Source organism: Meleagris gallopavo, chromosome 13, assembly GCF_000146605.3.
Source record: "Meleagris gallopavo isolate NT-WF06-2002-E0010 breed Aviagen turkey brand Nicholas breeding stock chromosome 13, Turkey_5.1, whole genome shotgun sequence".
Lineage (NCBI taxonomy): Eukaryota > Metazoa > Chordata > Aves > Galliformes > Phasianidae > Meleagris > Meleagris gallopavo.
In genome coordinates, this window is record NC_015023.2 from 17,654,908 (window position 1) to 17,680,107 (window position 25,200).

At 46.1% G+C, this 25,200-nt stretch overlaps 1 protein-coding gene across 2 annotated transcripts; it reads right to left on the reverse strand.

The window, feature by feature from the left end:
• Positions 1 to 777: 777 nt before the first annotated feature.
• Positions 778 to 22,575, reverse strand: FANCA (FA complementation group A). 2 transcript variants are annotated; one of them, XM_019619855.1, is made up of 27 exons: positions 22,527 to 22,575; positions 22,024 to 22,133; positions 21,224 to 21,296; positions 20,798 to 20,940; positions 20,091 to 20,186; positions 18,337 to 18,410; positions 17,165 to 17,277; positions 16,369 to 16,448; positions 15,878 to 15,911; positions 13,442 to 13,508; positions 13,246 to 13,358; positions 12,188 to 12,264; positions 11,640 to 11,781; positions 10,983 to 11,116; positions 9,941 to 10,051; positions 9,438 to 9,533; positions 9,281 to 9,340; positions 8,123 to 8,211; positions 7,686 to 7,746; positions 7,543 to 7,592; positions 6,373 to 6,449; positions 4,656 to 4,760; positions 3,994 to 4,136; positions 3,506 to 3,576; positions 1,950 to 2,049; positions 1,334 to 1,533; positions 778 to 893 (listed from the first exon to the last, which is right to left on the reverse strand). In XM_019619855.1, exons 1-27 carry the CDS (start codon positions 22,564 to 22,566, stop codon positions 800 to 802), a joined length of 2,553 nt encoding a protein of 850 aa, XP_019475400.1. In that variant the 5' UTR covers positions 22,567 to 22,575; the 3' UTR covers positions 778 to 799. The 2 variants fall into 2 exon arrangements, with proteins under 2 accessions (XP_019475400.1, XP_019475401.1); XM_019619856.1 differs by having other exon boundaries at positions 22,024 to 22,130; positions 22,527 to 22,573.
• Positions 22,576 to 25,200: the final 2,625 nt, after the last annotated feature.

Here is a 25,200-nt window from a genome sequence, read left to right on the forward strand (position 1 = left end):
AAGGGGCCCACATTCTCCCTAGTTTTCCTTTTGCTATTAACATACTTGAAGAAGCCTTTTTATTATCCTTTATCACTTTAGCCAGATTCAATTCCAGACGGGCTTTAGCCTTCCTCGTCGCATCCCTGCAGGCCCTGACTACATTCCTATATTCTTCCCAAGTGATCAGACTCTTTTTCTACATTTTCATGGACCTTCTTCTTTCCTTTGTAGCTTGCGCATGAGCTCCTTGCTCATCCACAAAGGTCTCCTGCCACCTTTTCCCGATTTCTTGTTCACAGGGACGCACCGATCCTGAGCTTGGAAGAAGAGCTGTTTAAATGCTGACCAGCTCTCAGAGGCCCCCTTACCTTCTAACACCCGAGCCCACGGGATAGCTCCAAGTAGGTCCCGGAAGAGATCGAAGTTGGCTCTCCTAAAGTCCAGGGTAGCAATCCTACTTATTGCTTTGCTTCTTCCGCTCAGGATCTTGAACTCCACCATCTCATGATCACTACAACCCAAACTGCCCCCTACCTTTACTTCCTTAACAAGTCCATCCCTGTTGGTGAAAATAAGGTCCAGACAGTACTAAGAAACAGGCAGAAAAACAATGCATGTTTCCAAAAAGGGCCCAGTGCAGCCTCTGTGTGAAGCTGCCAAACAAGCAAACGCACAAAATGGCAAGGCGGTGTGCTACCAAGATGTACTTTTATAGTTTTCTTTGTAAAAGTTACAGCTCCACAGGAGTCTGCAGTGAGAAACTGAACTGAAACTGATTTTTCTCGTAAGCAATGCATTTCTTTTTTCTTTTACCTTTTTAACTAAGACTAGGAGGAACCAAGGCACATAAGTCATCACAAGAAAAGGATGAAAACTTGCACAATAGATAAGATACTGCTGCTGTGCAGAACCTGATTAAGAAAGAGAAAGAATTTGGTTATTAGCTTGGTTCAATCATATCTTTTCCCAATCACACAAGTCCAAAGTCAAAGCAAAGACCGAGCGCTAAAAATGGTTTTAACCAACATGTTCAAAACCTGCTTGCCTTTGAGACCATTTCTATTTGTGTGCATCCAAATGCAAATGTGGCCCAAATTTTAGAACCAGCAACTAAGTTGAAGCTTTTGACAGCATCCACTCAGTCCTTTCTTTGGCAAGCATCAGTCAGCACGATGCTACGTCATGTGGGGCCACCATCAGCCTGTCTGGGTAGCACCTCCATGCAGTGCATACACCCACATATGCTCAGGAAGTCCTCCAGAGAAAAACAGGAGCTTTCCCAGTATCCTTCCCGTGCCAAACCTAAGCCACTGCGCTGGGAGTCAGGAACACGGGGGAGGAATCAGCTCACCTTGTGCAGAAGGAAAGTGACTCCTCCGTCCTGCACACTAGCAAGCAGCTCCAGAACTCAGAAATGGAAAGGACCTTGTCAGCAACAGGCTGAGAAATCCCAAAGTCAGCTTCTATTTCAGGAATTAAAGATCTGGACTCACATAAGTGGATCATAAAAGCAGCCAGTCCTAAAATATGAGCATCGTTCAGGGAAGGACCCTGCAAGACAAACAAAAACAATGAACTGGAGAAATAGATGTGTTCCATTTGTAACAAAACAGCTATCTGCAGAAAAGTCTCAATGAATCAAGCAGAGGAACACTGCAACTATCCACTGACCGATTCGCTGCAATTAGAACAATTTAGCAGCTGAGAGGCACCAGTTAAAGTAAACCTGTTCATATCTCAGAATGAATTACCATACCACAGCAGCACTTCTGCAGGAAAACATTCCATTTGCATCCCTGAGAGCAAGCCCAGGCTCTTTTTCTGAAATGAGAATCTTTGGAAGCCTGAAAGCCAGTGAGGATCCTTCACTGTGCAGTCCAGACAGGCATATGCCCTGCAGCTCAGGAAATGGAGCCAGGATACCCTTAGCACTCTATAACTATAGGATTTTTGTCTGGAAAACTAACCTGGTGATAAATAAGCTGGCAGAGCCTCCCCAGGAGGGCAGGTATGAGACTCCTATGTCCACATATCATCTTCACAAACAAGGAGAGACATGGCCCCTGCCTGCAGAAAGTAAAAACCACATCAACATTTTACTGTTTGTCTTTTTATCCCCAGTAGAGGAAGTGTTTGGGCTTTTCTAACGGTTAAGCACAATGAATCTGTGCCATACTTGCCCATAAATACAAGATAATGGCCATTCTTTTTAGAGGCTCAAGGGAAGTGTCATTTTTAGAGCATCTGAACAGAGGACCCCTACAAAGGCACCATCTCGACCAGTACCCTGCCTCAAATAATTGACAATATGTAATCAAAGAAGAGTTCTGAAACAACATCAAGGAGAGGAGCAAGCTCCCTGGGGCACAGATGCCTTTTTCAGATGGCTAGAATAAGAGGAGCAGAGGCAGAGCAATAAGCAGGAATGTAACACAAAAGAAGAGTAAAAGAGAAGTAATATGATGGACTCCTTTTTAAAAAACAGAGGAAGGGAGGGGCTTTCCTATGGGGCATTCCTGCTTAGCTGATAGAAAACAAACCAACTTCAGAGAAGACTGGATGGGAGGATAGGTTTAGAAAAAAATTTCTGGAAAGCTCTTGTTCATCACAGCTCCTTTTCATACAGGCTTTCAAACAGGTTTGCCTACTCCTGTGTCACCACGGCAAAACAGTGTAGAAGAGAGGTAAAGATGCACTGGTTGCCAAAGCATGCTGTGCTCCACAGAAGCAGCCACCCAGCACAGCAGTGCCAGCAGTGGGGTCCCAGGCATTGTGTCAGTACACTGATGTTCTCCAGAGTATTTTTCCACTGAGATGTTGATTGTAACATTGATAGTCTGTCACATCATGAAGGAGATGGCATGAACAGAGTCCTCCCAAAGCAGGGCAGCAAGGAGGATGTGCCACCTCTCCTCCCTCACACAGGGCAGAATCAAACTCAGTCAGTTCCAGGGGGAAGAAGAGAACTAAGGCAGAGAGAAGGTGTATCATGCTGCTCTTTCTTTGTCCACAGCTCTAATGCCTCATATATTTCATATTAGATATGGCAGTAGAGACAAAGACTGAGGTGCCTGGATCTGCAAAATACTGAATGTGCCAAAAATACACCCCTGAGCACCCTGTCAGCAGACAAGTATTCTCCTCCTCATCTTTAGTGTCAACCAGCAAGTAATTCCTGGACAGAAGGAAAAAAGAATGTGCTTCATACCTCAGCACTGAGCTGACAGCACCAACCTCAGCACACAGTATTTGTGGAGTGTTTTAATGCACTGTGGTGGAGCTGAAGCAGAGGCAAATGCCACTTTTCTGAAGAGATCAGTAACAACTGAGGAGAAACACATTTTATTTACATTTATACATCAAAGCTCATTAGTTCTTAGTTCACAGCAACTCAGAATAAAGCAGCTTGCAATTGCCAGGCTAGCACTGTGGATATGAACAAACAGAAGCCCCTCCTGGCCTCTGGACAAATGCTGGAATTTCACTGTATTAATCAATTCCCATTTTCCTACTTGCATCTTACCTGTCAGGAGGGTTAAAATAGGAAGCAACAATCAGGTTTTGGCAGAAAGATGTCAGTAGAAGATCAACGACCTGGAATAAGAGACACTGCTATTTCCTCCTTGCCGAGCTGAATAATTAGGTCTAATTGTGCTCTGTATGTATTATGTTTCCCCAACTTTTATAGATCCACTGGCACTAATAGGAGATGGAAAGTTAAGCCCACCACAGCCCAGGAATAATCCCAACAGCAAATATCTAGGCAAATCTGGTGAAGAAAACCTTGCTCATCACAGGCTTGGTCTAATGGAACATATCTCTAGATCTCTCCACCAGACATCCAATGACTACCAGGAGGTTAAAACACAGGCATAGTCTTTGCAGGGCACTACAAAGTAGACAAAAGGTGAAGCGTATTTCCTGTTTGCTGCAGATAAGCAGCCTTTCACAAACACCTCCAGACGTATCTACCCACTGTATCATTCCTCATCTCAAACGGATGGTACTCACACTCTGATGACAGGGTTCCAGACTGGGGTCAGAAACATTAACTTGGATTCGGGAATTCAGAGTGGCAGCTTCATTCTCATCACTGTTGTGACCCAACACACTGGAGAGTCTGTCAGAAACGACTGCAATCTGTGCTGGCACATCTGTGAGAGAGTAACAGGAGAAGAGGAGAGGCAGGACAGAGGGCGTGAAAGATTTATAACTCTACACGGAACAGAACAAGTGAGACATATACTCTAATTGATCAGAACCCAAAGTATGCTATGAAAAGCTGTAATGAGCAAAAAATATTAGTTGGAACGCAACAATCATCTTCATTTTAGAAGACAACATTATTTTTTCCCACAGTACTATTACGAACACACAAAAAAAGGAAAACGGCCTTCAGAAGGTGGGGGGTTGAGTCAAGGCAAGCTCCAGGAATAGGGCTGCCCACCGTGCCAAAGATGTGTGTAGTGGTGAGCAGTCATCACAAAGATGCAGACCTGAGGTTCCCAACTCAAACATGAAAAATACATATTCATAGCTGGATTAAACTGATCTGAAAGACGTCTTCAAGCACCAGTGGGAAGTAACTACTGCTGTTGCTTTGGCCAGCATTAGCCATGTTTTATGAATATAGCAGGCAATGAGGGGTCATTAGAACTTGCCTTCTTCCATACCTTCATGTTTAGCCTGGTCCACAATCAGCCCCCTCAATGCAGCCAGCTCAGCCTTCAGGTGCTCAGCAGGCTCTTTGGAATGGCTGGATTCCACTTTGGATTCATCTGAATCAAGAAACAAGAGGGAAGTGCAACTCATCACTCTTACGTTTTTACAATTCTTACGTTATTCTTAGTGCACTGAATTGGTTTATAAAACGTACTCAGCAGTCTCTGCATACCTTTTCTGCAAAAGTCATTATTTATGTTTTCCTATAAATTGTAACAGATCCCCCCCCCAAAAACCGCCAGCCTGCCACACACAGCCTTGTTTTTACATTCAAAATATCCTACTTGATGAATCATTTATGAGTTTACGCCTAACTTCAGAACAGAATTCATTTTATAAAGACAAAAACAACAAAAGACGTCTCCTTTCAGTTTCCAGTCCATTTTCTTTAGCTCCCTGCCCCACATGGAAACATTTGCCGTCCTCTAAAGCCTGGAACTGCGGAGAACACAGAAGGAAACGCTGCAGTGCAAACATATCACATCATCAGCTTCTCCCTCCCCAACCCCAACACCGCGTCACATCTTCAGACGTTCCACAGAACCACGGTGCTTTCTTTTGTTTAGAAGAAGAAAATGAAAGAAATCCCTTTTCCCACTAGAAACAGAGCCATACCCCACCCAAGGTCAGAGGGAGCACAGCGCCGTGCACGGGGCAGGGAGAGCTCGACCACCACTGAGAGAAACAAAGGTTAACAACGAGGTTACGACCTCGCTGCAAAACGAGGTGAGCAGCGCTGAGTCACCCCTGCGAGCAAGGATGAGCGGCAGCAAACGGGGCAGCTTGACAGCTAAGAGCCCTCAGTGCTGGAGCCCCGCAGGCAGACGGGGACGCGGGGCCCAGCAGCGCCGGGCCCAGCAGCGCCGGACGCGGGCCGTACCGCTAGAGGTCACCGGCCACACAGCGACTCCCGCAGCCCAGCGGGATGCTGCCGATGCCGCGCGAAGCGGTTCCTCAGCTCTGCCGTTGCCAGGACAACCCCCGCAGGCAGACTGCCGTACGTCTGCGCTTGAACAGGGCTGCTCGGTCACGTCTCAGAGCTACGGCATCTCCAGGAGGCTTCAGACAGCCGAGCGCGCAGGGCAGCAGCCCATCACAGGGAAGGAAACCACCACTGTGCTCCTGGAAGAATCTGGCATGAGCCTGTGCTGGAGATGTTGTCCGTTATAAGATGCAAGCGATCGAAAAAGGCACTTGCTGAAAGACAGGGTTGTTCATTAAACACCTATTGTACCAGTGATTGGGCTGCAGTGATGGGAGCTGAAATTAGATGGCCCCACACTGCAGTCCAGGGGACAACGGTGAGGCCAGGCAGCAGCAGTGCCACTGAGGGATGGGCGCAGCAGAGAAGCCTTCAAGCTGCAAACGCTGATTCATAGCGCTGTGCTGGAACTGGAATCAAATCAGCCAGCTCAGGTCTCATCTGCAGCCTCAGCACTGCGCAGAGCTGCATACAGACTGCAGAAATCCCACTTGGGCAGGACAGGCAGGGGAAACCAGGAAGGCAGCAACCATTTCATGCCTCAGAGACACAAGGAGCACACACACATTTACACGGAAAGACATAACCAGCAGCCACGTGTTGAAAGTTTTCCAATGTATGAGAGCATCAACACAAATATTAACAGTTCTGCAAAGTGATTGTAAGGAAATTTTTTGTCGTTTTACCTTGTAACATTTTCTCCTTCCTAGCACGACAGGCTTGTATGTATGTGGAGTACAAGTTGGAGGGTATTTTGTCAGCTCTAAAATCATAACAAAAGAAGACATTTAGTATACGACATAATCACATTCAACCTTCATCTTTATTAATTCAAGCATAAGGAACAGCTTTGCTATGAAGCATAATTAGAGGCGCCAAAGCATCTGAAGCATTTCTTTTAATCATCTGCTGACACGAGGGCCAGAAATGTATATCCAGGGCTCTGGCAGCATTATGCAAGTGCACACACTGCCCCAAAACAGAACTACAGACAGCACACACACATTGATACCTATTTCATCTATTGTAGATGTCTGAGATCGGTAGGACTTAGACTCTGTAGGAGTCTAAGTTGTGTGACATGAAGTATTCACACATCTCAGATGTTACTGTGATGGAGATCCAAGTCCAACCTCCAATACCTGCTGGGCAGGCAGAATAACTTTGCAGCTTCTCTTACAACTTTAATTTTTAAAAACATTCAATTATTTTTTTTTTTTGGTCAAACTGGAATTACAAGGCAGGACTGAATGTCTCATTTGTAGGCAGCATTTTCTCTCCATATTAGGTTACAGAGGAATTACTGGGTGTAAAATAAAGAAGCTCTTTCTACAAGGCAGAAAGGTACTTTTGAAACATGCACACAGGATGGGTTTGAGTTCTGAGAGGGGCTGCCATCTCCTGAGACATTACCCTGCTTTCTCTTAAGAACAGCTCAAGAAGCATTACCATACACTCAGCTTTCATCCTCCCCTCCTCCCATATCCCCTCCCCAAAGAGAGCAGAGCTGTTCACAGGGGGGCTCATCTGCCTATTGAAATTTTGTGTTCAGCAGCATTCTCCAAAGTTGGCATGAAAATGTGTCTGGCCTGCAGGCAAAGGGCTATGTGGGACTCCTTCCAGATCATGGCTTTAGAGCAGCTATTGGGCTAATTACAGAACTGAAGACGTTTATCCACACAGAAAAGCTATTCCTTCCACATCCTGCAAGCCACAAACGAGTCTGGCCACGAAGCTCTGCTGAAAGGGTTGGCCAGCTGACAGCATTTTGTAAACAAGTATAAAGCTTCCAGTCATCTGATGTTCGGAAGACAAAGTCCAGAAGCTCAGGACACGATACTGGGGAGCCTCAATACCTTTTCAAAGAATCTATGAAGGCCATACGTGCATCCGGGGTTTTAGGGAGCTGCAACAGAAAGGCAGGCAGGTTAGGTGCAAGTCACCTCTCTACAAACAGACTGCTAAGCAGGAGGATCCAGAGAAAGAAAAAAGTACTAACCACACGTGGCCTGAGCAGAGCTGGAAGAAACCAGGAAGTATAATAGGGTCGCCTGAAAATACTGAGGCAGAAAACAAAGTATTAGCAGCCAAAGCTGTCAAGTGCCATTTCATTATGTCAGAAATGAAGCTGGTTCCCACAAACCCAAGCGTTCATGGTGGCATGAAAAACCACAAACAAATCAGGTTACAAAATTATTTTTTTGTTCATTCTAGTAATTGTAGACTTCTCTTGCTGGCGTGCGTATGCCTCTTTATCCTCTGCAGAAATTGCCTCAATTTAGATGACTACCGAGGAAATGAGTCACGTGAAAGAATTTACCAGATCCTCCATTGCTGACTTCCTCATTTTTTCTCGTATTGCTATTTTGATTTGGACTTGGCTTTTCTTTTCCCCATTGTGATTGAAGATAAGAAGAGTTGAGAAGCATGTGATACCTGGCTTCTATCACTGATGTTGGGATCTTCCTTGTGTTTTCAAATATCTGAAGGGCTTTTTCAACGTCACGAAGTGCCTGGCCCTGGGGCTGGCTCACAGAAGAGACAAAGGGAGAAAGAAACTGAGAAGCCAAGGATGGTGATAATCTTCCCTGCTTGTTCACTCAGAGTTACTAATAGTTGTCTGTGCTGTGAAGGGAAGTGACTGAACAAACACAATTGAATAACTAGAACTAATAAGCGGTGTAGAACTGCAGGACAGAGAAACCTGGTCCTGGACCATCAGCCTGCCACAACAAGGCTGTTATACGTAACAGCTCTTCTGTGTCAGCCCAAAGGTCCATGTAGCTCCGTACCCAATTCCTACACTGACTGCAGCAGGTATTCCTGTTCAACACGACGTTATTTATTCAATACTCCCTCACAGGGATAATATTTTCCTGTTCCAAATTTTACTGTTTTTCTCTTCTACTCATACACCTGGAGTTAATACTCATATTCTTCACTTCCAGCCTCTGCTGCTAGAACTGCACTCCAGGCAGGATGACTGTTGTCCCAGGTTTCTTTTGTTCAAGCCATGAGACATCTTAACAACCTGTGCCAGTTTCTTCCCCACCAAACTGATAAGTTGTTCTACCAGCAGAGCCAACACAGACCCAGATCCTACAGACGTGTGGCTCTGTATCTCCCAGTCTCAATAACCTCATTTCCTCACACCATACAGCACCATTAGATTATTCTTTTTTCCTTAAATTCCTACCAACAGAATTTGCCATTATTTTCCACATCCCATCAAACAGGATGGGCAAGAAGTAGCCTGCACTTCCCTGGCTTCAAACAGCACATGCTGACTAGGTGGCTGATTTAGCTACTGCTTGGCCACTAACTAGCTGGCTAATTGTTGAGTTCCTCTGCAGCCTGACTGCAGAGGATCTCAACAGATAGGCTCATTAGGGGCTATCTGTCCTCTATGCAGGTCTAACTTTCATGAAATCCAGGTTAAGTTTCCATATTTATGACCTTTAATTCCTCTCTTTTGAGATGGAAAAGATCTAGCAGCATGGTCAAACTCAATAGGAATGGCAGACTGATAACTCACACCTCTACAGAAAAGAAGAGCATAACAGATGAGAAGATGGTTGGATAGATCACCAGTACCTGCATGGATTCATGTGTGGAAGACAAGTCTTCGTAGAGTCCCATATCTTCTATGGCAACCTGCATGAGGTTACGTAGACATGGGCACTGTCACTGCACGGCTCATGTTTTGGCAGATCTAGAAGGATATCTTTCCAAAGGGACAGTTTTTACTAACCTTGAGGTCAGCCAGTCTGGTCTTAGCCAGAGTGATGTACTCCAAGAGAACAGAGCGATGTTTTGTTGGCACAAAAGGTGGGTACATTATATGGACCTGAAATGTAAAGTTCAGAACAAGATTTGCCATTTTTACAGGAAGCAACAGTAGATCTCTAGTTAACTTTTCCTCTCAATTACCTCAAACATCCCTCAAAGAAGACATTATTGCTTGTTTTAAGACAGTTTCACAGCAACTGACGTGCAATGTTCCCCCAACAACAAGTAAACTAAAGCACTCAATCGCTTAAATATAACTTCACAAAAGGGATTACCTTCTTCTCGAGGAAATAAAAGAATCTTGTTTATTTCAGGGAGAAAAGGTTTTGCATAGTGTATTGGAAATAATGCAATTGCTACTAACAACACGAGGAATATGCTCAAAGACACACAGCATAAGTATGTTTATTCCGGAGCAGTTCTGGAGCCGTTTTCAGACAACCATTTCTACCAGCAGCTTCTCACCTTTAAGTATGGGGCTACTTCAAAGGGCACTAGCTCTGACAAGAACTCAAAGAGGAAGACCAGAGCTTTCTTACTGCTCCCATGGTGACTGCTAGCATTCCCAAAGGAGGCCTGAAATAGAGAAAGTGACAACAGAGCCTTTCAGTTTGGAAAGAATCGGCATCCCAGCACCCACTGTGTAAATCCCACATATCTCTTACAGACATCTACTTTGCATCAACAGAATCTTTCTGCAGAAAAGACTCCAAAGAAAGTTTATAGAGGTCTCTACAGAAGTTTCTGAGTTTCTTTCTCCAGTTTCCATGTCAAGCTTAAAGTTCATTCTCATGTGCTACCATGGGAACGCACAGAGGACTTAGACAAGACAACACCAAAATGCACCAAAGGACTGAGACTTATCAGGAAAACACATTGTTGGAGGTTTATCTGGGCACTACAGGAAAAGTAAGCCAGTCAGCCTATACAAAATATTTCAGAACTACTTACATCCTGAACACTTTATACCGTGGAGATTTGCATACCCAAAATACCTATGTGTTTACAACCGAAAGCTAATTACCAATTATCTATAAGGTCAAACACACCAATTACAGCTGCATGCAAACATCCAGGAAATAGGAATGCTTCATGTGCAATAACCCTCAAATTATGCAATCATAACACTGTTGGCTATCAAGATACTGAAACGTATCCAAGATTATGATTATAACAGGATTTACATGTCTGCATTCCTGACAAATAACTAGAGAAGGCAAGATGTACTTGAAAGATGAAAGGAGGGAGGACCAGAGAAAGCCAAACGAATATATTCTTTGCAGACACAAAGGCAATAATAAATATTACATGATTCCTAATACCAATACAATCACTTGTTACTTCGTTGGGTTTTTGTTTCTGTTTGTTTTGGCTTTAAATTCCTGGTGATTTAGTCTGAAACCAGGCTTTTTATTTATTTTATTTTTTGCATGTGCAGAAAAGCATTCCTTATGCACAGGTTTCTCACATACTTAAAGATTACCAGTCAGGTCTTATTTAGTCTTACCTTAAACCACTCGGAGTAAGGCATGAACACAGCAGGGCCCTCTAGGGCAGCCTGACGGGCTATCAGAAATGCAGTGATCATATTTTCCATATCATAATTTTCAAAGGCCTTTATCAGGAGATGGCTGAGTAGATCTAGAAACATAAAACAGTAACCTCAACCTCTGCTGTATACAATTGAGCTACGGTAGACTAAATTAAGACAAACATCTAATGAAACATCTGCCCCAAAGGATCATGCATTAGAGATACTGATATTTTTGCAGTGGTCAAATACTTGGGGATTTCAACTTGCAAGAACTACAGGGAGCCCAGCAATGACATAATCAGTAAGGCACTCTAATAGCAAAGGTAAGATAGAAGAATTAAGAAGAATTAAGTAATCACTACACCACATAATCATAAAAGCAATTATTAAACAGTCATTCTTAGCTGTACACTAAATTAGTGAAGCACCAGCACAATGCCTGGTATTCACATCACAGCTGGCACAGAACACCTGAATGGGGAGGGTGAGTTCCTGTGGTTCTTTCTCCTACAGAAATATCAGAGCAGAAGTTATGAACTTGCTACTGCACCACTTGGGATGGTTTCCTCATTCAGTACCTGAGAAGCAAGAGGCACGTGCCAGCTTGCAGGCTTGCCAGTACCCACTTGCCTTTGAACAACTGCTCAGCCTCAGCCTGACAGACCACCAGTGTGGAAACACAGGACAAGACATGCTGCCAATTCACTTCATGTGTCTCCAGGACTCGCTGCAGCTGGCAGATCGACTCTTTTGCACTGAATGCCACAAACAGCTGGAAGGGAATGAAAGCAACGCTGTCAAGATTAACATGTGGATGCTCTTTGCAAAAGCTATCTTGTGTGCACCTTTTGCATCAGCTTTCCAGGGCCAGACATTATTCTGGCTTGGAACCAGCAATGGCTAAAACACACAGGTGTACTCCAACTCTTTCAGAATCAATGTCATATTCTGTAATAGTGAAAATTTACACCTTCATTTATTATCTTTGTACTCATTACGATTGCTGCACAAACAAAAATTCTAGTCGTACTTTCCCTTCAAGCTTTGTCCTGCTTGCAGCTCCTGGCAGCTGCTTCAGATTCTGCAATGCACTATTTTTAAATAATCCCATTCCAGATATTCTAATGAATACAAGATCAACACAGTAATGTTCCCTGTGCAAAACCTGGAAGACCTACTTTGCGGTACAAGGTAGTGAGCAGTGAACACGTCCTTGTAAAGCTCCACTCTCTCTGCTTGTGGATGGCATCAGACACTGTACTCAAAAAAAAAGAGCACGTTAATAGTTGTCTCTTCAGCAACAGATTTTAAAAAAAATGTCTACAACACAGAACCTCACTACGTAAGATTTCGCTTTAGCTTTCACAGCCACAAACACTAAAAGCTAAAGCTACCTGCTGAAATCCTTTCTCTCCCATTCATCTTTGGAATACAAACCACACGAAGATGGACTCTGTCATTTTACTACAGCATTCTCATCTCAGAGCTCTTCTTGGGATCATGCATTCACCAACCAGCATAATGCATGCAGAGAGAATCAGCAAGGAACCATCTTTTTTCCTCAAAGATCTCTTTCAACTGGAAGCCAGCAACAATGACCAGCTCTTCCATACTACCAGTAAGGAGCTCTAGATTGTAGCTTGGAGTGATAATATTTCACCAGAGATTTTGCAGCCCCAAAGTAATTTCTTCTTAAAGACATCTAACTTTACAATTTGCAATCGTGGACAGAAGCCTTCCTGCATTCGTAACTGATCTACCAAAATGAAGTGGATGACAGACACCCTGTGAGCAGAGGAAGGCTATGGTTGGTGCTTAAAGCAAGACCTACAGAGACGCAGGATTTCAGCCCCAAGCTCTCTGCAGTGCCAGCTCTCCCATCCAGTTTCTCCTTTGGCCAAAACTACTCCCAGAGGCCACAGCTCTCCCACGTCTGCTCCACAAAGGCTGTGGCAGATGTTTCCCCCAGCACTCCACATGAGCTTTTGGCTGAAGCTCTGCCTGGAGCTGCTGATTTTCCACCTAAAGTTTCCTTCTGAACTACAGCTCTCTGAAGCCCAGAGTCCAGATGAACCTTTCATCTCCTTTGGCACTGTGTGGGTGGGGAAGAACCAGGAGTGAGACAGCATCACTGCGCTCTGCTCTCCAGGCTGGACTCCACTCAGTCACTGGCTGGGATAGAGCTCCCGACCCGCAGCAAACCCAGAGACACTTCCTGCTCCCCAGTTATTCCTACCTTTCAACAGTGGGTTGTAGGTAAGAATCTCAGTCAGGGTGTGTCTAAAAAACTGCTGCAAGGAATCCGGATGAACTGCGCTTTTATAAATGGACACATCAAATACATTCAGCCTACGAGTGACAAGAAAACATTCAGAAACGATGCACAGCACTACAAGCAGTCCTCCGTTATTCAGAGGAACAGTGTTTCTTACCAGAACCTCATAGCTTGCAATGTAGAGACATCTTCCTCCTTCTCTTTACCAACAGCATCGAGGACCCCTGGTACCCAAGAGTAAAAACACAAAAAGGCAATGAGAAAAGCAGAAAGAATTGTGATGCTACACTAACAGTTAAGAAGGTGACCCCATTAGGGAAACACACCATTCCTCAGCATTAAAATCTTACAAGAACTTCTCAAAAGTAACACTGAGGCTCAAAAACCATTAACATTAACCTTGAACCACTTTAAAAGCATTCCCACGAATGTGCAAATAATTAAGCCATCTAAAAATGGACAGGTATTAATATTTAATTTCCAAACCTAATCCTAACTGTGCAGTGCACACACACGAGTGCAAACACTGCAAAGCTGTGCTGGGGAGAAGTCTGGAGGCAGAGATTTGCTGAGGCTTTGTGCCTTGAGACAATGGTCTTTACCATCCTCAGCAAACAAAGAGGGCACTGCTGTTGAATGCCACACATTTGTGACAGCTTCGTGTTACCTTTCTTCAGCAGCACTCCTTTAAAGCAAGGCCTGTCCCAAAGTGACCCGTGGAGGTCAAACAGGCAGCAGCTCACACAGCACCTGGTCCTGACTGTAAGACACCACAACTCAAAGCCCGCGTACTGAGAGACCCTCAACTCCACAGGCTGCTGCTGCTGTAATTCTGTTTCTGGTCCCATCCCACCTTCAAAAGCCTCCTCTTTCAACAGTAAAAACGTTTGCTTTGTTCATTAGGAATTGTTCATTAGGAATTGTTCATTAGGAATTGTTCATTAGGAATTGTTCAGTGATGCACTCTGAGAAGGAAATCTACCAAATTAGGCACCAATACTGGCATCCCTTATGTGCCTTTTGTAGGGCAGTCCACAGGGCTAGCAAATAATACTGCCTTCCCCTGCAGAGGAATGCTTTAAGGTTAAGCAGGGGCGAAAAGAGGAAAGGAGATAAGCTCTACTTATCCTCAGGCACAGCAGTTCAGTGCAGCAAGATCATTGCTGTGAAGAACAGCTGCTCTCAGCCTGTGCTCCCCCTGTGAGCAGCTTCATTCATCGTGAATTATTTTACATAAAGCATCCTCATGTTCTTCAAAGCAGCTGATGAGTAAAGCGAAACTCCTCAAAGACGACCCAACAGCACACACTAACAAAAGTATTTCATAGAAAACACGTAATGTATTTTCAGATGGACTGTAAGGCAACTGGTGGCAGCACAGGCTGCAGAAATGTGAAGGTCAAATGAAGAGCAGGTTAGCACAGACTCCACCCTGCCTGCCAGCAGCCTGCCTTGCTTCCCCCCATATCCCTCTAGTCCTGAGCTTATGAGGGTTATTTTTCAAGTGCCAGCGCTATTAAAGGGTCACCTGAGATGGAACTCATACATATTAAATAATAAAGCACTTCCCTTGCAGCTTTCCCTTTTTAGAACTGCTCAGCAAGGTCTGCAAGGCATCTGTCTACAGGCAGTGCTGTCTGCAAGACACAGGGTGAGGGATCAGGCTGGCAATACCCATGCAGAGATGCAGAAGGGATGTTTGGGAGCAATCCTTGTGTTATGTCCTGGCTTTTGGTCATTTCGCAACAGAAAAAGAGCTCATCTTTGCAATAGCACTGAGCTCATTGCTGAAACGTTCCAGCAAGGAGAGGGGCAAAGTGATGGCACTAAGGCAACAGAAAAATAACAGCAGCACACGGTCAGATCAGACTAACACAGTGGTCTGGAGCACATGAGGAGCTGTGAGTGAACACTTCCTCTGCAGACAAAACAGTGCAGTGGAAACAGCAACCTGTCACGATATCACCAGTGACACGACACAAAATCCTGTAGTGCATTTAGTCCTTCTGCATCAGGATCTGCACTGCAAATCAGGCACTGCCACCCCTGAGCTCTCAGCAGCAGCACGACAGGACGTTATCCATGGGACAGCTGAACACTGCCTGTTTACAGACTACACACGTACATCAGATGGCTTTGCTCTACATAAAAAAAAACGAGGTTTCACAAAACACAAGTTTGCAAATCCAAAATGTGAGACAGCAAAATAGCCTGCTGGCACATAACTTTGTAAATTCAACGTTGAATTTAACAAGCAGGATAAGTTAACCAACCCTCTGTGCTGCTGAAGATTGGACTGCTTCCAACCAAGCTTGTTAAAAGCCAGCTCAGATATCTCTACCCAGTGTTGCAGTTGGGAGGATCAAAAAGAACTAGCATGAGAAACAAGAAGTTATTTGTGGCGATAGAAGAAACTCACTTCACAAAAGTAAAGAGGAAAATGGAGACACGCAACGTCAGAGACATAAATATGTACAGAAAGCATCCCAGAAAGAGGATTTCTCTGAGTCCTTAGAGATTTAGTATTGAGGAAGGAAATTAAGTTAGCGAACAGCAGCAACTGCAAAAAGCTACAAGTCACAAGAACACTTACATGTCAGCATTCTTTGTAAAACAGCATGGCAGATCTGTTCAGAACGGACAAAATAAGACCATTTAGTGTTGAGAACAGCTGCATTTCATGCAGAAAAGACAAACTGATTCGACGAAAAGGCTTTGCCCCACTTGGTTTAAAGCTTAACATGTACCTCAGGGTGTGATGTAGAACACATACAGACAGGCAGAGGGGCAAGCACTTTCCATGCTTACCAGCATTCCACGCCTCATATACCAATGGAAAAGAAAGAGCAATCAAGGTGAAACCAAAGAAGCTAAAAAGTCCTTGACAAGTCACCTTGGAGAAATTCTCTATAGAAAGGTCTCTGCTCTGGTTTCAACATCTCCTCCTCACCCACTTCTGCTAACTGGACCACTGCCCTTTCTTTGTTGCTCTAACTCAGATTGATTTACAGTCAGGGAGGCAGCGGTATACGAGGCATCTACTTCTTTAACCAACTATTTTCATCACTTTCCTTTTGTCCTTACATGGGGGACCTTCTTCAGCTCCAGCTTCCTTCCCAGCTCTGAAGGCTGAAAGCCATTCTGAAGGAACATGATCGCAAAGTCTGCAAATCAAGAAGGAATCCGTGTTACAGCATCCCCTCTCATTAAAACCACTTGCTCTTTCCCCTCCCAGTGGGACTGCTGGCTGAAAAGCATCGCTCACTACACAGCACAGTCAGCAAGACTGCTCAGTGCTTTTCTTTTTTTCTTTCATGGAGTAAAATTACTCCTGGGCAAAAAGAGCTTAGAGCAATCAGTGCCAAGAAGCAAACGAACTGAAAGGATTATTCAGACCAAGCAGTCTGTGGGTCTCTCTCTTTTACCACTGCAGAACACATGTGAGTTTTACCTGCTCAACTCACTGGCCCAAAGGTCTGACCACAGCCCTTCGAGTAAACTGTGTAGTGATTTTTTTCCAAATAAAAGCATAGAAAATACGTTTCCAAATAGGAAAAAAAAAAAAGATGGGGGAAAAAGTATCAGCTGCTAAATATTTCTCATTAGAAATTTTGGGCACTTTGCATAAGCATTGTGTTCTTTATCCGATCTGCTATCACTGCTGGCCCCAAACATCTTGCAACGCTACTTTCTTTTCATACTGTATTTGAAAGAGATCCAGGAATTCAAACCAATCATCTCTTAAGGGGAAGAACACACTAAGAATTAAATATATCACCTTTTCTGGAGCAACATCAGAAAACACTGTGCGAGGCCCCTGTCCTTAAGCTCCCAGCATCCCACCAGCACAGCATTCGCTGCAGCCAGACCCTCTGCTTGCCTGAGAGAATATGTCCCACATTCTCTGTGTCCTGGGGGGGCCCCTCTGCCTGCTCACACAGAGCACAAAGGCTGCTGCACAGCCACTCCTCCACGGCACAGCCATCCACACTGCTGGGAACAAACAGAAGCACATTCAGCTCAATCCCTTCCCTATTTCCTTGCTTGGTTTTTCATTCTGCCATCCCCTTGGTCTCAGGAAGGAGATGACCGTGTGAGACTCTGCCCTGTATGTCAGATTTCTGTAAGCTGGTCCAACAAGAGCTTGAGTTGCCTCATAAGAAGAGTCCCAAACAAACACAAACAATGAAAAGCAATACATGTGAAACTGCGTGTCCAAGTTTCACTATTTTTAAAGTATTTCAATTTAAAATCTTTTAAGATTTTTAGTTCTGATTTTTAAGTCATTTGCATAAAAATGCTTTCCAAAACGTAAAAAAAAAAATCAAGTTCTCTTCAGTTTCCTTGAAGCACAGTGAGCACTGAAAGGCTTTTTTTCTATCCCATTAACAGACAGGTAAACCAACATCAAAGGCTGCACCAAAGATTGCAGCAATATCCTTTCAACGCCATAAAATAACGACGTGAACTTCAGAAGGAGTAACTGATCCTCCTGGTTAGCTCCACATTGGGAAAAACAAATCAACTCTTAGAATTACCATCCTCTGGAGATGAACTCTGCCACACCTCACTGACACAGTGGCTTTGAGAGGACAGAAGCACACGGTTTACGTGAAGCAAGGCTTCTCGCCAAGACCAGCCCCAATTCTCACTGAGTTTCCAGGCAGATCTCAAGGCACAGCCAGATGAACCAAAGGGGCTGGGTTACGAACCCTCCCCACCTGGGATTTCTCCCCACGCAGCCACCTGGGGCAGCGGAACAAAGAATCAGATAGAACATTAACTAGAATGGTCTTCAGTGGCAGCTCCCACCCAACCATCCTGCCCCACATCACAAGTGATTCAGCAGCCCTGGAACAAGCAGTCACCATGCCCTGAACTGCGCTAATTAACACAGAGTAACCTCTCAAACCTTGGCTAACTTCTTAAATCCTGCTAATCTGATCACCTGCAAGCATCTGACTATATTCTTAGTCCAGAATACTCACGACTAATCCCTGATTAGGCTTTAAGAGATTAAATATGTGTGCAAACCTCCAAACCTCCACTCACCTCTCCAGCAGCTCTGCCAGCCCAGTGATGCCATCTCTGTGCAGGTGCCACACGGCCTCCAGCACTGGAAGGTCCTACCAAGAATGTCACAGTTTGGTCACAGCACATATTTCACACTTAATATTTTGATAACAATGTACTAAAGAAATGAAACCAAATTTCGTTAGTCACCCAGCCTAGGATTTATGGGAATTTAAAGGCTAACGTATCAATACCAGATGAGGAAAAGTTATGTTTGGTTTCTCCTTCCTACAAATGAGGGGTAGGCGCATCGTTTTACATTTCCATGTTAAGTCATAAATATGTCAGCCTTCATCCCTCTGGATGAATCCTAATTCTGAATAGACAAAGGAGCAGTGGTATCCCAGAAAACAGGAAAATTACTACATTTAGAGTCTTGTTCACTCAGAACCAATAACAGATTGGAGAATTATCCCTTAGTTCTCTCCTTGTTAGCTTCTGTGATTCAGTTTTGCTGCTCTCAAACCCATTTCCCTAGAGGAGCCTACAGAAAGAGATGCTGCAGCTGCCCTTTTCCACCTCCCTGTAAGATCACTTGCAGCTCCCAGCAGAAGAGCATGGAGTCCTGGAGAGCATCCTGTGCCAGCAAAGCTCCAGGATGCACCAGGCAGGGAAAATGGTGCGGCAGCAGCTTCTGCTCATTCCAGTCCCAGTACAGAAACTCTGACCCAGAAACAAAATGCTTTTCACTCCTTGCAGGGGAAGTTCTGGGAGCACACAAGGCACCAGGAGCCCCAGCAGCCTTCTGCAGTGACTCACAGCTGCTTTTTAGCATGACCCCAGCCTCGCCCACGTACTTCGTTTTCAACAGCTTAATCCTTTACTATATCAGTCTCAGTTACACAGCAGCACTTGATCTCCGTGTCTACCTGGGAACAAGGAGATTTTAATCAGCCCTTACAACACATGGAATTCTATTTTCAGCCCATGAATGGACATTTGAGACTAGAGAGCACCTTTTTATCCAGATGGGTCAGACTCCTCACTCTTTCCCACCAGAGCAGCAAGCAACCAAATTTGTCTGGTTCACAAGAAGTACTTAGCTCTACCCAGAGCACCACTTATCTTCAGAGAACAAACCACCCAAATGAAATGAAGACAACACATTTGTGAAACAATCTGACTTGTTATCAGCTATCCTATTTCTCTCATGCCATTTGCTGCATGAACTCACTCTGGCTTATCACAATTCCCAGATAAATAGAGCAGGGAGCCAGAATGCCAAAAGTGCCACTGAGTCCTATTGGCAAAGCACACAAAGGGCTTCTGGGACCATGGTACCCTACAGCCAGCTGGGAGATCCTGCACTGATCTGGGAACCTATGCACAGATGGGCAGAGTTATTAACATATTTCATTGATAACAGTAGGTCAGTGAAGCTAAGCAGAAAAGAAAATACCCTCCAAAGCTTGTATTAACTGCAGCAGCATCCCATGCAAGCTTAATCCCATGTTGTATCTCCAGATCCTGTGTTTTCCATGCCTTTCCTACAACCAGCCGTGCTCACTACGTCCAGAAAGAGTTTAAAATCTCAGAGGTGAGCAATGGCAAGACTGCTGCAGATCACAAAAAGACACCAAAATAAGTGGAATGCAGATGGCAGCATTTCAGTAGTTCAGCTTGGAGTTTTCTCTGTCCTGCACAGGTCAAGAGGGATAAAAGCATGCCGTCTGATCCCATAGCTGAAATCTAAATGGTCTGTAGCAAAGTAACATTCCTTTGTGAATTCTCACCTTCATTTTCCAGATTTCCTGACAGAAGTGTGAGCGACTGAACACATTGTTCTCCAACAAATCCTTGGCTGTTCGAAGCAAGCAAGACAATCTTTCCTGGAATCACCCCAAAAATGAAGCAGAAATAATTTCCTTTATAAATAACACATTCTTACAAAAACAATTTGCTGTTTTTTTTCCCACTTAGCGTTTTTAAAGACTTGAATAATGAAGAGAATTCCTGAGGAAGGGCCCAAGCCTTTCACTTTAAGGCTGAGTTAGAGACCAAGCTGACAGCACTGGCACCTGACAGCTCCTCAGGGGGGACGTGAGCCAGCAGTCATGGCCCAGGTTCTGGGGAGAAGACCATCACCATAGCTACCCACATTGCAGTCAGAGAGGACTGATAAAGATGGAACAACGATAAAAGACACTGAGCCACACCAGGGAAGGCTGAAGCACACTAGTGGTGATTGCATCTTGTTGTGGAGAGATGCTCTAGCAACAGCAGGAAAGCTGTCAAAAATTAGCAGCTTTCCATATGGGAGAAGAGTGCCACATATCAGTGAGTGTATCAGATACACGAATGAGTGATCAGCCTCTTGGGTCCTGCATGTCTGGATCTTTATTAGAACAGAGGGCTTATCAATCTTTATCAGTCCAGGATTTAAAGTCAAAACCATCAATACTGTTTTCTTGATAAGCAAAATATAAGCTATTTTGCTTACTCTTTGGTCCAAGTTCAGCAGAGGTGTTTGAGATGGGCTTGTAGAAGACTGGCAGATCTGCTCGATTTTGGTAACAGCATTTTTGGCTGCCAAGACAGCAGCAGGTACACCCAATCTTGAGGCCTGTTCCTGCAGAACAGAGACTTAAAGAAAAAGAAAAGGAAAAAAAACAGAAATTTGACATCGTGGGATGAAAAAAAAGGTGCAAGCACGTGACTGTGAAGAGAAATTCCAGATCAAAACACAAAAAAATCAGATCTTGCCAGGGACACCATTCACTGGAGAAGTAAGAAACGAGTAGCTGAATGGCAGATCAGGAACACTGAGAAGAATACAAAATTGGAATTGCATTTAACAGGCAGAAATTTGGTGTGTAAAGAACGATTCTATTCCATGTTCATCTCCCATCAATGCTCTTTCACTCACTGATAAGTGGTTCTGATGATAACTCCTGGTGCTCGATGCCACCCTCTCCAGCTGGCTTGACTGGACCTTCTGCCTGGAAGCAAAACAAAAGCCTAACAGTCTTACATGTCTATTACACACATGCATAGATCTATTCCTTCCAAAGCATATTTAGCAGCTCTGGCATTCTATGCAGAAGGAGCAATTAAAATGAAATTAAACCATTACATGGCCATGGTAAACTAGAGATTTCAGAACATCATGCAAGAGACTGAAGTACAGTTATCTTCATTTTAAGCAGAGAAAAAGAGATACAGGTCAAAGTGATTCGTCCATAGCTCCCAACAGCTCAGCAGCAGCACTAGAATTGCTTTGTTTCAAGTCTCAGCAGTGCAGCCATAGTGCCATAAATACCTGAAACAGCAAAATATTGTTTCCTTTTCTAGTTAAATTTCTTTTTTTTTTTTCTTTTTCTGATACAGAGAGATATTTTAAAGAGAAAAAAGCATTCTTGCTGCTGAGCCATGGGAAGTATTGGAACCGTACATGCAAAATCACAAACCTTCTGTAATGTGTGTGGGGAAGAGGCAGAGCACGGCCAAGACAGGATCTTGGCTCAAGTCCGTGCATAGACAAATGACACAGGCTATCGTAATGACAGTCACATAAGTCGGAAGCGCTTGGTAATTCAGAGAACATCTAATCACTTCTCCAGATTTTGCCCCTCATCTCCACAGAAAGCCAAACCTGGTGACAACACAGAGGTGCTGGGTTTGCCCTGTCCCAGAGCACGGCCCCAGGATGGCCCTGCCTGCTCCTACCTCCAGCAGGAGCTCGCTCAGCTTCTGGTGACGATCCAGGAGGCGCAGAGCCGCTGCCCGGAGCTCTGCAGTGCTCCCAAAGCTGCTTTTCCGTTTCCTGGCTCTCCCTGCTGAGAAGTTTGGGTTTCCTTAGGAGCCGAGGCCCGCTCCGTGCCCTGGCACCCCCCAAGGACAGCTCTCCTACGGCCGAGGTTTGAGCCCATCACCCAGCAGCACCGCGGGGCATCGCTGTACAGCACAGGGCCCTCAGCCCACGTCGTTGGTGTTGTTGTAGGCCGGCCCTAAGACCCAAACAGACCTCAGTGCTGCCCTTCGCACAGCACCAAGGCCACAGGAAGGGCACCAGGCCTGGGAGCGTGTGCGTGAGGGGCCTGGGGTGAGCATGGAGCACGGCGCGGGTCCGAGGGCAGGGGAGCTGAGGGCAGAGATGGGACACCCACCCCTCCTTTCATCTCTGCCGTGCTGCAGGGAGCACCAAGAGCACCAAGAACCCCCGCACCTACCCAGCAGCTCCCGCAGCGCGCTGCCACCCGCACCCGCCATCACAGCGCGCCCGCCAAACCAACTCCCCCGCCCTGCGCCACCATTGGCTGCCGCCGGAGGAGTGCGTCTCCGCCTATTGGCTGAGAGAATAGTGGGCGTGGACCTGTCATCGCTCCGCCATCTTAGTAGTGGCGGGGGCAGGAGGCCGCCATGTTGGGAAGGGCAAAGTGAGACACGTTGGGGGTGTTCCGGAAACGTGGGGATGTGGGACTGAGTGGTCAGAGGGCATGGAGGGGGTGGTTGGGCTTAGGCTTGGGGGTCATAGAGATCTTTTCCAGCCTAAACGATTCTGTGATGCTATGGAGGTGGTAGGGGTTTGAGAGGGAGCAGTGTCTCTCAAACGCCTTCCAACAGGAATTTTGGGCTGATCCTGGGAGGCAGCTGGCATCAGCCAGGATCCAGCACCGCTGCAGGCAGCGCCAGGACAGCGGGGTGCTCCTGCTCTGCTCCTGCCGCACCCGCTGTGCCTGTGACCGTCCCCAGGTGACACGTGCCAGGTGACACAGGGCGGTGGCAGCTCGTTACACGGGGAACAATGGCAGCAGGTGAACAACCGCAGGGGATTTCCCACTGGGAGGTTGTTTGCAGACGTTAGGGATGTGTCTGCCCACTGCCACGCTCCGGGACAGGGAAGTCATCCCCCACCATGTGCCAGTCTGAGCAAATCCCTCTGTTATTAACATCACCAGCAGGTTGCTGCCTCACTGGTTTACCAGCTTGTGGAGAGCAGTGCTTGCTATATTTAATCTCTCCGTGCTCTATCTGGAAAGTATCCTGAGTTAATGCTGTCTGCTCAGGGAATTGGTGTTAATTAAAATATTAATGAAGAAGAATCTAGAAAGGAAATGGAGCTTGAACAGACACTCCATGACTCAATGAGCTGCTCCGTGGGGACTCAATGAGAGGCATTTCAGAGCACAGTAATTGGGCAAAGCCATCGCTGCGATGGTCGTAGTGGTGAGACCCCCCCAGAAGGGTTGCCAGGAGATGCTGTGGGTGTCTCTTCCCTGCAGACACCCAGGGTCCAGCCAGGGGGACTCTGAGCACTGATGGAGCTGTGGGTGTCCCTGTTCATTGCAGGCAGTGGGGCCAGGTGGCCTTTAGAGCTCACTTCCGACTCAAAGCATTCCATGGTTCTATGATCTTGGCTTCCTGTGGCTTTGGAACGAATTATTACTGCATAGGACAAAGGACACCTAGAAGAATGTATTACCTGCAAACAAACACTGCCTGCTGCAGGCTTCTGGGCACAGCACTGCCATGGCCCAGCCCTGCCACGCTGCGGCATCACTGCATGGGGTGCTGGGAAGTGCAGAAATCTGATGCTCCTGCAGCACTTTGCAACCTTCTCCCAACCTGTTCTTTTTTTCTTTTCTTTCCCCCCCATTTCTTTCATTTTTAATTAAATTTCCCCTATACACATACACACTTGGCTTTGTTTGATTTTTTTCCAAGGCGGTAACTTTTAATTATATCTTGATTACACATTAATTACAGTTGTACCCAAAGCAAAGGGCTCTGCACTTTATAATTCAAATGCCCTCCCCTGAGTCCTGCGGGTCGAGTTACCACTGCCCCACTGCCCTGCACCAACCCACCGGTGCCTTCCTGGCTGTGCCCATGGGCAGCACAGCTGTGTGTTGGGCTCTGCACCACGCTGGGCAGCGTGCTCAGCTTTCCTCCCTCTGCTCTTCCAAACTAGGCTGTAAAGCCAGCTGACGGCAGGGCAAATGTCACATTCAAATCTCAGCAGTTCGTGTGCAGAAGGTGAGATGGAGACTTGAGCATCTGAAAAGGGTTGGATTGGATATTAGGAGAAGTTTCTTCTCCTGAAGAGCAGTCAGGCAGTGGCACAGGCTGCCCAGGGAGAGGTGGGGTCACTGACCCTGGAGGTGTTCAAGGAGTGTGGAGATGTGGCACAGTGGTTATGTGCATGGTGGAGTGGGGTGGGCTTGGGGATTGTAAAGGTCTTCTCCAACCTGAATGCAATGATTCTATACTGACCTTTGCTGGTATCTCCACACCACACTCCCGTAGAACATGGGCTCTGTGAAATGCTCCATCTTGGTGCCTTCTGCTGGCCCCAATCCCATACACCAGCAGCGAGATCTCAGCTCCTTCGCCACAGGTGATGTGGGAATGCACAGGGCCAGGTGCTGCAGGCACAGAGCCGAGGGATGAACGTGGGGGAACACCTTGCTCACAGCACTCCGCGAGTCCGCAGGGATGGCCCCCAGCCTTCCTGGTTCTGAGAGCCACCAGAGCTGCCGCGTCCTTGTGACCGTTCACCTGGCTCACGGCGCATCCTTAGGCGGGTTGCCCCGGGAACTGATAGATTCCTACGCCTCCGGTCAGGGGCTGAGCGGTGCAGGTGACAGGAGCCGTGCCTGTCACACACCCTACACCCGCAGCCTGCACCCCGTCGTGTCCTGCACTCTGCACGCAGCTGTGTGCCTTGCACCCAGCACCCCGCACCCAGCTCGATGTCCTCCACGCCGTGCTCCGTGCCCGCATTCCGCCAGCCCGCGCACTCCCTTCCGAGTCGAGCCGTGCAGAGCCGTGTTGTACCGAGCCGAGCCGAGCCGTGCCAAACGGAGCCTTAGAGCGCCAAACCGAACCGCCCGCCTCGTGCCG

Bases quoted from the DNA above. Each gene is read 5' to 3' on its own strand.
- FANCA (XM_019619855.1), bottom strand. From the start codon at position 22,566: ATGGCGGGTGCGGGTGGCAGCGCGCTGCGGGAGCTGCTGG. The intron at 16,449-17,164 runs GCAAGCAGAGGG...CTTGATTTGCAG, and splicing joins TGTGGGACATATTCTCTCAG to ACTTTGCGATCATGTTCCTT. The intron at 1,534-1,949 runs GTTAGTTTTCCA...TTTGTCTTGCAG, and splicing joins GCCAGCTTATTTATCACCAG to GGTCCTTCCCTGAACGATGC.